We start from the raw sequence: 13,704 nt of genomic DNA, 5'->3' as shown, positions 1-13,704 counted from the left end.
AAATCACCTCTTCATCTGGCCTTGCATGTTGTTCATCTGGCCCATAACTGGCAGATTCATCATCTGCTGTTGCATAGCAGGCAGTGTCATGTTCATGTTCTGGTACATTGAAGCATCCATGTTTCCTGAACCCTGCTGTTGTTGTTGCTGCTGCTGCTGCTGTTGTTGCCTTAATGCCTTCTGTCTTTGATGTGCCTGAAGTTGACGAAGACGCTGGAAATAAGTTGGGAACTTTTGCACCAACAGCTGCTGGATTTGCTTAGCCTGCTGCATAGCATGCTGTTGCTGCTGAGGAGTAAGCCTATTCTTGTTAGGCGCAAGACCAGTATTACCCATCTGCAATAAAGTGTTCATTCTAGCCTGCAATTGCTTGAAGACATGCTGTTCCTGAGCAGAAAGAGACATCTGGAAAATCTGCTGTTGTTGTTGCTGGACCGTGGCTTGAGGACCGGAACCGCCAGCTGCTCCTCCAGAGGTAGCTTGAGGTTGAGTAGCTGCACGAGGAGTTTGCCCTTGCTGAGACATGCCAGCCATCTGTTGGCCCATTTGAGGTGAAGATTGAGCCATGTTTCCCATCCTTGGTGTAGCCATGGTGCCATTTTGCATCACTGGAGTTCCCATTTGGGACGAAGGCTGGGAGCCCATTTGACCCATTTGAACCATACTGCCTCTACCTTGAGAGAACTGCTGCTGTTGGTTCATTTGGCCTTGGCCAACCTTCTGCCTCTTCGCCTGCTGTTGTTGAGGAAGTTGTTGTTGCTGCTGCTGCTGTTGCTGTTGTTGTTGCTGCTGTTGTTGTCTAAGCTGCTGCTGCCTGGCCTGCTGAAGCTGCTGGTATTGTTGTTGTCTAATTTGTTTGGTACGGTCTGGCAAAGCAGCTTGGTTAGGAGCAGGTGATTGAGACTGCTGCTGTCTCTGAGGACTCATAGCCAGTCCCATTTGAGGGCTCATGTTCTGCTGCATGCCATTGTAGTTAATCCTCTGGTTCATGTTCACGTTGCCCAAATTTGGACTTAAACCCATATTCTGGCCTATGTTCTGGTTCATACCTTGCTGCATTCCTTGGTTCACAGTAGGACTCATACCTTGGTTCATGCCCTGGTTCATGTTTTGATTAACAGGCATGTTCTGTCGAAGCATGTTCTTCTGCATCTGAGGGTTCTGGAAGTTTTGAGCCATGTTAGAAGCATTGGCACTCGCTCCGTTTCCAGTTCCAGTATTGAGTTGGGTAACTCTCTGCTGCTGTTGCTGCTGTTTTTGAAGCTTTGCCTGCTGCATTTGCTGCCAATAACGCTGCTGTGCACTTTGAGTTTGCTGAGAAGGTTGTTGTTGCGGCTGGGAAGTCTGCTGGGGCTGTTGTTGCTGCTGAGGTTGTTGGTTTTGCAACTGCTGTTGTTGCTGCTGTTGTTGTTGAAGTTGAGCCAGCATGAGCTTCGCCAGCGCCTGTTGCTTGAGCTGCTGCTGTCTCTGAAGATTAGCAGCAGCAGAGGTAGAGCCAATAGATCCATTCTTCATGCCAGGGACAGGAGAAGCTGTACCACTGGCTGCTTGAGAGCCAACAGGTGCAACACCGGCAGCACTGGCAACACTGGCTCCAGCTTGAGCCTTCTGGTTTTCCTTACGTTTTCTGATCTCCTCGATGAAGCGCAAACGCATGAACTGACCCGATGAATTGCCTGCAAGCATTGAGGCAGTAGCACTGAGAGCACTGGCTTTGTCGTTCCGCTTTCTTTCAGATTCGCTAGGAGTCATAGATTCTCTAGCGCTGCCATTGCCTGTACCAGCAGTAGTGGTACCAGGTCCTGGTGTAGGCAAAACAGATGGACTGCCTTCCAAACTGACAGCATCCGAAGAACCATGACTCGATGGACCCACAACAACAAGCTTGTTCTCGGAAGTACTCTCTGAAGGGTTCTTGTATTTGCTTGAGAGCAAGAACATGAGCTCTTCGTATTCTGACGACTTGTGCATGATAAGCTGGTCTTGGTGCAACCTGCGCAGCTCGCGTGGTGTCTCGTCTCTATGAGAGTGTATAATCTTCCAATCCTCCTTTGCTTCGTCCCAAACCTTCTTTGGATAATCCTGGTCCGGTATAAGTGCCTGTTCTTCTTTATATGGATTGAGCGGTACGTCCAAATTGACTTTTCTGTTCGTCAAAGTGAGAATTTCCAGCTCCATTTGCAAAGAAATGGTGTCAGTGAACTTCGTAAGCGCCAGGTCAGTGTGATATAGTAAATCGTAGTATAGGGAGAGAGACGTGGGGCGTAAGAGGGTTCTGTATGTCTTTGGTTGAACCTGAGGCTTCTCCTTGGGGCTTTGATCAGCTGGCGTCTTCTTCACTTCTCCATTGGCCTGTTTATCATTCTCCTTCTGTGGTGACAGCTGCCTGCTGCCCTTCTTGTCGTCTTTAGATCCACTCTCCAGGCGGTGATCATACACCTGTAGGATTATGCAACCCTCATAGAACTTCACCGCACAGTCTTTCAACAACTCCGTCATTTCCAGCGGAATCTCCTCTTTAAGAATATGGTGTAAAAACGATTTAGCCATCGGGCTATCCTTGGGTATCATATTGGAATCTTGGGTGTTATTGAAGCGGAAGTGGTTTTCATAGATATGGAATGTGAGCGAGGGTGGGTATTTCGAGTACTTCTTCAAGATTTCAGCTGACGTAGTAGCAAAATGGTAGCCACCAGGCCTCTCTCTGGCCTGTTTAAGCTGTTGCTGGAGAAGCATCTGCTGCTGCTGCTGTTGTGAAAGCTGGCTCTGTGCGTTCTCTGGTGAACCCATGCTCGAGCCACGAGCAGCACCATCAGGAGCGGAATTTTTTTGCTGATTCTGAAGCTGCTGCTGAAGAGCTAGCCGTTGCTGTGGCGTAAGCTGCTGTAGCTGCTGTGGAGTTGGTCTTGATCCCGACCAGGAACTGAGCATGGTTTATCGAGGGGGAAGATAAAGAATGCTTGTGAATCGGGAACAACGATGTAAAAATTATAAAAAACGGCTGAACGCTGAGATGAGTGGGGCTTCACTTCTACCAGCTGGGTGAATTCCTAGCAGAGGTCCAGGATGGGGTGATGGTTGGTGGGTGGTGGGTTGTAGTTGAAGATAGTCTTGTATATTTTCAATAGATTTATCGAGTTTGGTCACGTGCGCGAATTGGGAAGAAATGGTTATCGAGAGATGGTAAGGAAGAAGTACAAGAAGAAAAAAAAAAAACTTTATAAGCTGGCGGGTTGCGGGTCTGGTGTTTGGAGTTTCCTTTAAATACATGCAGATGCTGGCAGGTGCGTGGAAAGAATGTTCGAGTGAACCCAATGAGGAAACTGCAACAGACAAGGTGTGTCCATATTCGGTTGATATAGGCATCAGGTGCTCGGGGAGCTCTTTGATTGTAACTGAGGAGCTCCTCTGGTTTAGCAAGCTTCGGACACACAGTAGACCAACGTCACAATTGGAGGACAAGAGGCACCAAAGAGCCGAGAACAGCTATTCAGTGGAAACCTATTAACAATTCTGAGCATCCTTTTAAAGCATTGATGTCTTCTTGAGTACTTAGAGCTGTCAAGATGCAATCGCCAAACTTCACTCATCTAACTTCTAGTCAAGCTCACTAGTCAAGGTCCACTGGTCTGGTTTCACTAGTCTGACTTCACTAATCTCACTTCCAGTTGGTTTACTGTGATCACCATTGAATGCCAGAACTCATTGTAAGGTCTTAACATATGGCTTGGACTATAATCTGAAGACCATACTTTAGGCAATGCTCTGTTTTTGACAACCCATTCACCGTGAATGTGTCTATACCTGGTAATCATATGCTTAAGTCTATTGAGCTGCACCTGGCGCAGCAATAGGCGCATCATTCTTCAAGCAGAACTCCATGAGTTGGTAAAGCTTCTTGCGGTCCTCTTCATTGAACACCCACAATCCATAAATGTCGCCCAACAAGTCCTTCACAATAATCAAGTTATCGTTGATTTCAACATCCATTTCAAGAATACCGTTATTCAGAACACCACTGGGAAAGAAATGGTGGGTGACTTTATTAGGAACAAGTCCCAATGAAAAGCAGTCTGGACCTTGACGGTTCAACAAGATCAAACCATAACAGAAGAGCTTCTGAAGCTGTTCAATCCCGAGTGGCTCGCCAGGTGCTGGTGGTTGGAATGCACGAAGGTAGAGTGCTAGCGTTCCTTGGTACTCTGTCTTTTCCCATTCCTGGCTGTCGTTGAACTTATAGATCACACAGTGGGAAGTCGTGTATAGGAGCTGCTTAGCTTTGGGGTCGTATCTGCTGATAACATTGAAATTGAGGGTTGATTTAAAGAGATCTAGGGCTCTTTTACCCGAGATCTGGGTATCCACTTCGGCCATTACTTGTAGTAAGTAGGGTTTATGGATTCATAGTATTTTTTTGTGGTGAAGAAACGTGACTTTCGTCACGTGACTTTGGGCCTTAATTATGGCAATCAATTTTGCAGCCATTTACGGATATCAAAAGCTTATTCTTGGGTTCAGGTAGGGTTGTGTAGGATGCTTCTATTTTCTTAGGCACGTTCAAGTGTGTTTCTGATTCGGTGCGTTGATGACTTGTTGGTGTGCCACATACCAGTACACTCCACTCACTGAACAAAGCACATAAAAAGCCATAAAAAGCCGAAATATATTAAAGGAAGCTCTTTAAAGTAGCTTTATAGCATATTAATTATGTTTAAGCCTCAATGATATCCGAGACATTTGATGCTTATCCACAAGGTGTATCGGAAAAGCACAACCTCAGTCCGTCCCCTAATACAGCCTTCTTCAAGCACTGAAGTATTCATCTACCTTGTATCCTTTCTTCACTCCTTTATCGTTCTTGACCATCAGGGAACCCTGTAACCTTGGATTCTCGTCAAACAGAGTCAAATGGCTGCGACAGAAGTCAACGCCAAAAGCACCACCACAGCCAACAAAACACCAACACCACTAACCAAAACCATCTACACTCTGAAAAAAACTACATATATCCACCCAAAAAATCCCATCTTTTCTGTGTTGCTCTACGCCACAGATCCTCTTAGTAATTGGGGATTTTCCGGCACACAGCATGCCCTCTATAAACCTGCCCCCAGCAACCATCGTTTCATCTACCACCAACTATTTCTTCCTAGTAACGATGTTCAGATCAATTGCCAGAGCTCAATTGCCTCGTTTTTCCACCCCTGTGAGATCCTTCCATGGTTCTGCTGTCAGGGCCGTCAAGGTCGGTGACACCATTCCCTCTGCTCCCTTGTACGAGGGTTCTCCAGGCAATGAAGTCAATTTGGCTGAGGAGATTGGCAACAAGAAAGCCTTGATTGTTGGTGTTCCAGGTGCTTTCTCTCCAGCATGTTCTGCTTCCCATGTTCCTGGTTACTACAAGTTGATCAGAGGCTTCAACGATAAGGGAATCACCCATTTCTACGTGATTGCCGTGAACGATCCGTTTGTGACCAAGGCTTGGGGTGAAAGCATCACCTCCCACACTACTGGTAGTGACCAGGTGAAGTTCTTGGCTGACTCTAGAGGTGAATTCTCCAGAGATTGGGATGTGCTTTTCGATGCTGCTAAGGTGTTCGGAGGCCAGAGAAGTGGCAGATACGCTGTTTTGGTCGAAAACGGTAAGGTTGCCAAGACGTTTGTGGAGCCAGATAACACCTCTGTCGATGTTTCCGCTGCCGACAAGGTGTTGGACAACTTGGAGTAGAGGTACCCACTACTCTATCTGTCTCATGGTATGTACACTACTAATCTATGAACCACTATCGATGATCCAATGATTCTTGAAAGATTCTCTATGCTACGACTGGTGTCCCTCAAATGGGTCAGGTTTCTGTCTACGTTCTCTCGCGAAGAGGTAGAGGCCGCCAGACAGTGGCTTGAAGTGGCTGATGCCAAAATACCCAGGTCCATCTTTGATATCACATACAGTAGGTCCTCGGGCCCTGGAGGACAGAAAGTGAACAAAACGTCTTCCAAAGCCACCGTGGCTCTTGAACCATACAAATGGCTTAATCCCCAGTTCTGCTATTGGATTCCAAAACCTGTGTTGCTGCAATTGGGCGAGAAGAGGATCCGCTACCACACAAAGCTGGGAGGGTTGCTCATCCAGAGCGATAAAACAAGAAATAGAGAGGATAACACGGCCGAGTGTTTCAAAAAATTAGCAGACGAGTTTCGCAAGAATGTGTATTTCGAGTCTGAGGTGAGTGAAGAAGACAAGTTGAAGTGGGAAGAGTTGGCGAAGATCAGCAAAGAGAAGCGGATGTTGCAGAAGAAGAAACGCTCCGATAAGAAGAAGATGCGGTCGAAGCAGTTTGACATGTGAGGCAGTGTTTTGCATTGGAGGAGTAAGTTGGCCTGATGATATGGCAGTGGTTGATGGACCAAGACGATGACGCTATGACCAAGTTGGTCGGAGACGAAGAGTGGTCTTTTGATTGTTATCAGCAACAGGGGTATTATAGAGACTTTCCTTCTGTCTCTCTTCACAAGCATGAACTACCAGGTGGAAGCACAAGAAGGCTATCACTAAGCTACACTTGACACTGCGCAGCCCCATATTCTCTCCATCATGCCATGTTGGGAATGCCACCAGGTAATCAAAACATTCACTTCCCCCTAAAATTGCTTCACTTTATTTATTATTGAACCCTCAAGACAGCACCACTTCTTCGTTAATGGCTGCGAAAAGACATACACTTACCATTGCATACCACCTGCCAGCCCAGTAAATAGACCTAAACAAAGCATCCTGGCAACCAAAATACCCTCTTATACCCTCTACAATTCCCTTTTCTCTCCTTTCCCTCTAATCCATTTTCCAGTTGCAAGGCATCAACAGCTTCCAGAAGTGCGACTTCGAAAAGACATCTGAACTACTCCAGCTAATGACACTCGAAGAGCCAATTGAACAGGTGGCCGAGATCCTTGAAGAATTCCTCTCTTCCGCTGAAATAGATGATCAGTTCTTAGAAAAACCTTACAATTTCGGGCCCCCTTCAGATGTCTCAAAGCTTGCACCTGCTCTTCAAAACATCAAGCTTGAAGCCCTACTGGAACCAGACACAGAGCTTTACAAGGTGCTCGAAGTCCAGGCAGCGGAGTTTGTAACGCTATCTGGATTGACCAAAGTGGTGGATAAGTTGATTCTGGAGATCCAGGGTTCAGAGGAACAGGTGGAGCAGGGCCAGTTACCTGAAGAGCATGTCTTGACTATTTGCAAGCTCTCTTTGCTATTGGAATGGCAAGTTCAAAGCATCCGTGATGAGACGTATCCTTCGTCGAAGTCAGACTTTTTTACCCTTCTTCAGCTAATACTGGAGTCGCTTTTCGGTATTTCAACAAGTCATATTTCATGTTTCTGGGACTTCTTGGAGCTGCGCATACAGCTTTTTAAGGATTACGTTTTTGATAAGAACGTTACGCTGCATAGAATTGCTCTTTTAGGATTGTGCAATGGGCTTGCTGATAAGTATTACATCCGTAACTCGCTGGGCAAGCTCGATTCTTATGCTAAAGATACCTTCAATGATGAGTTTCAAGCCCGCGTTAGGATGTTCCTCGCTAATATGCTATCGTTTGAGGACCTGACGGGTCTTAATAAGTACTTTGCTATCTCCAACCGTGAGAACAAAGAACCAGCATTGACCAGAACCAAGTCCAGTGACGATGACCTACTTCAGGACGTTTTAACTTTCTACCGGTTGCTGCGCAACCCATTCGCTTACTTCAAGACACCTAGACAACTTCATTCAATTGCAGATTCCTTAGACAAGTTGGCGGGTTATCTTTTGGAACAGGAAGCCAAGTATGCTAGGAAACACCCAGGACGTGACATTTTCACAGTTCAGCCTCCACAGCTGGAAGCTCAGATTGCTGAGGTTACAGAGAAACTGAAGCGAATTGTCTTTTTCCCTGAAAACTATTGGTTGTCGCTGTTTGACGCTAAAAGAGACGAGAAAGTGAAGCTCGACGACCAGGCAACAATGTTAAAACAACTAGACTCATCTGCATTCCGCCGCCTTTTAATCATACACATTTACTTGGTCTCCAGTTTTTTCGTGGATCTTCTGGCATCTAATAAAGCGCAGCTTATAAAGTCAATTGGTACCAACGTCAAGCATGTCTCAGACGCAACGACGCCAGAGTCGCTGATGAAATTCTTTACGAAAATCAAGCGTGAGATTGCCCGCCAAAGTCGCTCTTGGGATACACAGCTTTCCTTTTTGTTGCTGAATCTTTCACAATCTGAGGAACACTGGTGGTCGTGGCTTTTGTATGGAAAGGACAAGGACGGCAATCCAGTGTTGACCGATAGAAACTTAGATAAAGAAGAGTTGACGAGTACCCAGGAGAAATTGAATTCGGCTGTGGGATTCAAGACCAGAAAATACTTCAACACCTATGCCACTCCTCAGTTATCGAGGAAGATGAAGACACAAACTGGATTACACCTACTCGAAAGGCACGATGACGAGTCCACCAATTACGAGGACTTGATAGCTGAATTAACTACTAAAATTGAGGAGGCCCGCGAAGCAGAAGATGCTGATCGAGAGAAAGAGCTCCTTGAAGAAAGAACAGTGCTTCTCTGGAAACGTCTCAAGGAAGCACGTCTGAACCAATGGCTACAGCTCGGAGACTTGTTGAATGCTGAAGACCTTGAAGTCAGCAAAAAGAAGGAAGAAGAACCAGAGGAAAAGAAGGAAGAACAAGAACAAGTGGAGAAGAAGGAAGAAGATGAAACTATGGAGAAGGAAGAAACAGAGCCTGAGACGGTTGCAAAACCCGAAGAAAATGAAGAAAATGGCCCAACCGAATCCAAAAAGCGTGCAAGATCACCAGAAGAAGAGGAAGAGGACGATACATACAAAAAGCAAAAGACAGATCCAGATGCTTAAACGAAACCATAACCACGATCTCCATTGTCTTCACCTTTTGGCTCCTGTCTTCCCTTGTGGTGTCTTGGTGTACGCCAGACGCCAGGACCAGGGTGCGTCCTGATTTTCGCTTATGTAGTACGCGTTCAAGGCCATCTCCAAGTCAAGTACATATTCAGTGGTACATATCCAAATAGCACATAATAGCCACGATGGCCTCAATGGTTTCCAGCGATTCTCAGAGATCGCCGACTTTGGACAAATCGTCCAAGTTCCCGCGGTTTCTGCCGCCTCGGAACCAGAAGAAGCCAGTCCATACTCCCCAGAACAAGCCTTCTCGTCCTCGAACGCGTTCTCTGGCACTAAAAGCATCAACACGAGCTTCTTTAGGCGGCAAATCTACCCCTAGACGTAAAAAACTGCAGAAAAAGGGCTCTGCTGGCTCTCGAGAAGCGTCTCCTATGATTGACCTAACCACTGAAGAAGAACAGCAGCCTACAATTGCACAGTCCCCTGAAGACGACGATGAATCGCCTCTACGCAACCCCAAGAGAAGAAAAACTAGCCCAGCGGCTGCTTCTACGGAAGAATTGAACCTGTCTCCCATCAAATCATCTGAACATAGGGCAATGGCTCCTCCTTCATCATCCCCAGTTAACCGGAGAAAGATCGTGACATTCTCTGATGATATGGTCCCCAGCTCACCTATGAAGGCTATGGAAACCCCAAGAAAGTCTATTTTGAAAAACCTGGGTCATTTCGCAGCAGACTCGTCTCCACTAGATCCGAATAACTCTGCCATGTGGATGAAAACTGCCCACTCCATTCTGCATTCGTTCTCTACCGAGTACCATTCCCCTAATAACCCTGCATTCTGGCAACCTGGAACCATTATCCAGTTGGAACCCAGATCCAATGATTTGCCTCAGCTTATAGATGGATGCATGGAAGTGTTGAAACTAGAAACCTTCGATAGGAAGTTCGAGGTTTACGCTACGCTAAATCAGATATGCAAACTAAACGATGCTTCCATTGTGGCTGAACTATTCCTTGGCGGTGATGTGCTTTGGCTCCAACAGACCGAGAAGGCGACAAGATATAAACCTCGTCTGAATCCTGACTATATCAAAGACGTCTTCAAGTTCATTCGCCGTGACATTCTTGCTACTGAAGAAGCTCTACTAAAGAAAGCTCCTCCTCAAACAAAGCTTTCACCTTTGAGGAATAACCCATTTCAATCGCGGGTCTTGAATCAAGCACTTAAATTTGCAGCCATTTTACTCATGTCTCCATCCGTGAATAGATCTATTGCCATTGACGACATTCAGTGGCTCTATAGCCACACCTGTGGTCAAATTGTGAGTCCCACGATCTCAAAATCGTTGGTTTTACCTTACTTGAGCATTATTAAGGATTGCCATTTTGCACCCAAGCGAAGACGTGCCATCTTTGAGAACTCTTCTCATCCCATCCTGGAGCAAATGCTCTCTGCATTATTGAACATCCGCAATTTCGGATCTTCGAGCTTGGTCAATGAGAAATTCATAGCATTGAAGAATATGATTCTGAACTTCCCCAACCTCATGGCCAAAAACTTTCATTTATGGTTTGTGGGTCTTGTTCTTAATCTATGTGACACGGGTTTCCCTCTCTATACGAAAGTTGTGTCCACTGGCATCACAGCTCTATTAGAAGCTGCACGGAATTTCCTTGACAATCCGGATGTGTGTTTCGCTGGCCGCAAATTCTTGGAGTCTCCATTACCACAGTCTCAGACATCATTTACATCCGATAATCTTATCTCAATCTCAACCTCCCCATCGTCATTAACAATCGACTACGTCATTGAAAGCCTTCTAGGTTTGATACAGAATGGCCATTTCAAGTTCGCCATGGATATCTGGGTCGGTTTAACGCTCCTTTGTGGTAAGTTTGATAATGGTTTCGAAAATTGGAAGTACTTGACCAAGTGGCTTCAGGTGCATAAATACTGTTTCAATGAGCTGGATATGATGGCGAAGGTGACTGCTATATCATCATGGAAAGTGATTGTCTACAAGATATGCTGTATGGAGCTTCGAGACATCAGGACTCACATCTTCCTGGAAAAGCCCGGAACTCCCGAAAAGATGAGACATCAAGGCATTGAGGAGGCATTGAGAACAAAAATCAAACTTCTCATTCACGTCTTTGTTAATATTACCTCGATCGAGAGCCAGAAGGAGATAATTGATGCCCTTCATAACTCGTTCATGTCTATCCTATACAACTTGTTCAACTATCCTGCCAAAGCGTCTGCAAAGTTGCAAGACATTTACTGGGACCGAATCATATACCCAGTCTTGGTTAATTTCTATTTCAAGAAGGATTCCTCTATTCCCTATATGCATAGCTTGGGTTTGAGTATTATTGATCGCTTGATAAAGCCGACTTCAAACTCAAGCGAGAAAACCTTTAGCAGTATTCGCTGTCTCTCTAACGAGTGCATTCAACTCCCCGAAATTCATTCCCTTAACCCTAAATGGGTGTTTGTGAGATTTGACAAGATCATGCAAGTGTTATCTGTGATTTTGAAGCTGGACAGGATTGAAAGTGACCCGAAGCTTAACATTGTGAACAACTTCATGAACACACTTAAATTCATCACCAAGAAGGAATTGCAATTGTCGGACACCACTAGAGATATCATCGATAATTTGCCGTTAACCTTAGGTATCTTAAGCAAAGGCAGTAACTTATCTTACGATTCCTTGTTCAAACTCGTTGTGAACTTGAATGATACATTCGGAGCCCAGAATTTGATGATTGACTCTGATTTCGAAGCAAGCAGTTGTTACGAGGTCTTACTTTTCCACAGCATCCAATACTACACGAGCAATCAACTCCATGGAATTGTCAGCATGATACACGGAGCCGTCGGAGAGAGATACTACTTCCATTTCGTGTACCAGTTGATTCGCATCAACAGCAAGCATAAACGAGGTGACCTAGAGGGTCATATAACCGATTGTCTTAATAACAAAAGAGTCAACCGATTAAGCCACCATGAAATGCTCATAGCTGGTAAGATGTTCAAATACTTGGAAACTGACTTTGCTATGATAGCGAAGAAGGTTATCCAACACATTGTGCTTTTAAAGGCTGAGGAATTCGAAAGAATGGTCTCGCTTCTTGGTATCAAAGAGTGGAAGAATAAGGTGTTTAAGTTCTTTTTGGGCTTGATGCACGATGCTCCTTATGATCATCTAAAGCGAATGAGTTTGAGTCTCTTAAGACAAAAATGGTCTTCATATGAGGATTTTAGTGAATTGCTAACATTCCTCTTGGAAAGTAAGTTTGACTATGAGATCGAGAGTTGTTTCGTCGAGATTACTCAAACAATTGCTAAGCTTGAAGGTGGGCAAAGAATTCAGATGGAGGACGCTGTTTCGAACTATTTGATTCAAGTCTCGGATAAAGACAGTGTTGTGGATGGACTCCTCGTCACTGCGCATTCAAATGGCGTAGACTTCACCTCGACGTTTAAAGAAAACCTAAGCAGGTATCCTAAGTTTTCTGCTCTAGTTCTGAAAGATTCAAAGCTGGTTACTGAGTCTTCCGAAGAAGAGCTGTTGCAAAGAAGGGCGTCAAATGAGGAAATTCTGCAGCAACAAATCGAGTTGGAGTCACTTATCACGAAGGAACTCAAACAACGTCACGATGAGATGAATCAAGATTCTACAGAAGCACCAGTGGAAGCTAAGGATACACAGGAGGCAAAAGAAACAAGCGAGTCGAAGGAAACAAGTGAGGCTGAAAACTCTTCTCTCACAGCGGAGCCAGTTGAAGAGAAGGATGCTACAAAGGAACAGCCTCAACCAGACACAGAGGAAACCCCAGAGAAACCAAAGCAATCGCTGCATGAGAAAGCCACATCAACCCAAGGAACGCAACGTACTGAGACTGCTTCGCAGAGAAGACGCACAAGAAGGATGGCAGCCAAAGAGAGAGCCCAGCTCTCTTCACAAAAAATTGTGGAAGTTTCTTCAGATGATCTAGTTCAAAATGGCGAGGCTGCTCCTGCCACCCGCAAAGAGTCTACTGAGGATGCCGATCAGGAGGATATCCAGGAAATAGAGCGAGACGAGTTTTCGTTCGAGAAAAAGAACGATTCCGATAGTATTGAAGACTCAGCGGATGGTAAAGCTGAAGAGAATCCAAAGAAGCGCAAGAATGACGATGTGGAGCCCTCGAGTCCAAAAAAGCGCCATGACCACGAGAAACAAGTCAGCGATTCAGAAGAAAGTCTCAAAGAGAAACAACTCATGGCCTACAACGAAAGCACCGGTGTTGAAATCAACTCCAGTTCCGATTCTCATGAGAAGAAAGGTAACGACAGTTTGGATATGGATTCCAGCGAAAAGCAGTTTTCAGACACTTTCTTAAACCTGTCAGCCATGCAAGCGCCCCACAAAGAAGAGCCAGCTCCCAGTTGCACCGACCTCGTTCTTTCGTCCAACGCCCAAGCCAAATTCCCCCATCTGACAGCTCCCGAGTCGCTTTCTGTCATTCCTGAAGCCGTCGAGCAGAAACTGGTTGTTGCTGATTTAGTCTCCCGCATGCTGTCCCTCAGCGACGCCGACATCGCCAATATTCCTCGTGAAGAACAACACGAGCTCGAAACAGCCATGATGGAGTTCATGCTCCGAATGAGAAGAGCCAGTTAGCCATTTGCAGCCATTTGCAGCCATTTGCAGCCATTTTTTCCCACATCGGTACCCCAGATTTAGTCGGCTCCGCGCCGATTTTCATGCACAAAAAG

General features: G+C 45.6%; 6 protein-coding genes across 6 annotated transcripts; 4 read left to right on the top strand and 2 right to left on the bottom strand. All coding sequences in view use genetic code 12, as the record gives it.

Annotated features, from left to right (window-relative positions):
- Positions 1-3: 3 nt before the first annotated feature.
- On the bottom strand, positions 4-2,931 carry SPT20 (Spt20p; the record flags this gene model as incomplete). The annotated part of the gene is made up of 1 exon (XM_025487744.1): positions 4-2,931. One exon carries the CDS (start codon positions 2,929-2,931, stop codon positions 4-6), a length of 2,928 nt encoding a protein of 975 aa, XP_025344760.1.
- Positions 2,932-3,825: 894 nt separating this feature from the next.
- Positions 3,826-4,374, bottom strand: CXQ85_004113 (uncharacterized protein; the record flags this gene model as incomplete). Its single annotated transcript, XM_025487743.1, has 1 exon — positions 3,826-4,374. The coding sequence occupies one exon, from the start codon at positions 4,372-4,374 to the stop codon at positions 3,826-3,828; it is 549 nt and encodes a 182-aa protein (XP_025344759.1).
- Positions 4,375-5,158: 784 nt separating this feature from the next.
- Positions 5,159-5,728, top strand: TRP99 (Trp99p; the record flags this gene model as incomplete). Its single annotated transcript, XM_025487742.1, has 1 exon — positions 5,159-5,728. One exon carries the CDS (start codon positions 5,159-5,161, stop codon positions 5,726-5,728), a length of 570 nt encoding a protein of 189 aa, XP_025344758.1.
- Positions 5,729-5,797: 69 nt separating this feature from the next.
- Positions 5,798-6,349, top strand: CXQ85_004111 (uncharacterized protein; the record flags this gene model as incomplete). The annotated part of the gene is made up of 1 exon (XM_025487741.1): positions 5,798-6,349. One exon carries the CDS (start codon positions 5,798-5,800, stop codon positions 6,347-6,349), a length of 552 nt encoding a protein of 183 aa, XP_025344757.1.
- A 562-nt stretch (positions 6,350-6,911) lies between these two features.
- Positions 6,912-8,924, top strand: CXQ85_004110 (uncharacterized protein; the record flags this gene model as incomplete). Its single annotated transcript, XM_025487740.1, has 1 exon — positions 6,912-8,924. The coding sequence occupies one exon, from the start codon at positions 6,912-6,914 to the stop codon at positions 8,922-8,924; it is 2,013 nt and encodes a 670-aa protein (XP_025344756.1).
- Positions 8,925-9,115: 191 nt separating this feature from the next.
- On the top strand, positions 9,116-13,609 carry CXQ85_004109 (DNA-binding protein; the record flags this gene model as incomplete). Its single annotated transcript, XM_025487739.1, has 2 exons — positions 9,116-9,254; positions 9,285-13,609. The coding sequence occupies 2 exons, from the start codon at positions 9,116-9,118 to the stop codon at positions 13,607-13,609; spliced, it is 4,464 nt and encodes a 1,487-aa protein (XP_025344755.1).
- Between the last annotated feature and the right edge of the window lie 95 nt (positions 13,610-13,704).

The sequence above is a fragment of the Candidozyma haemuli genome, assembly GCF_002926055.2.
Source record: "Candidozyma haemuli strain B11899 chromosome Unknown F_2014730914, whole genome shotgun sequence".
NCBI lineage: Eukaryota > Fungi > Ascomycota > Pichiomycetes > Serinales > Metschnikowiaceae > Candidozyma > Candidozyma haemuli.
Note: the sequence above shows the minus strand (reverse complement) of the source record. Positions and strands in the feature narration are given on the sequence as shown.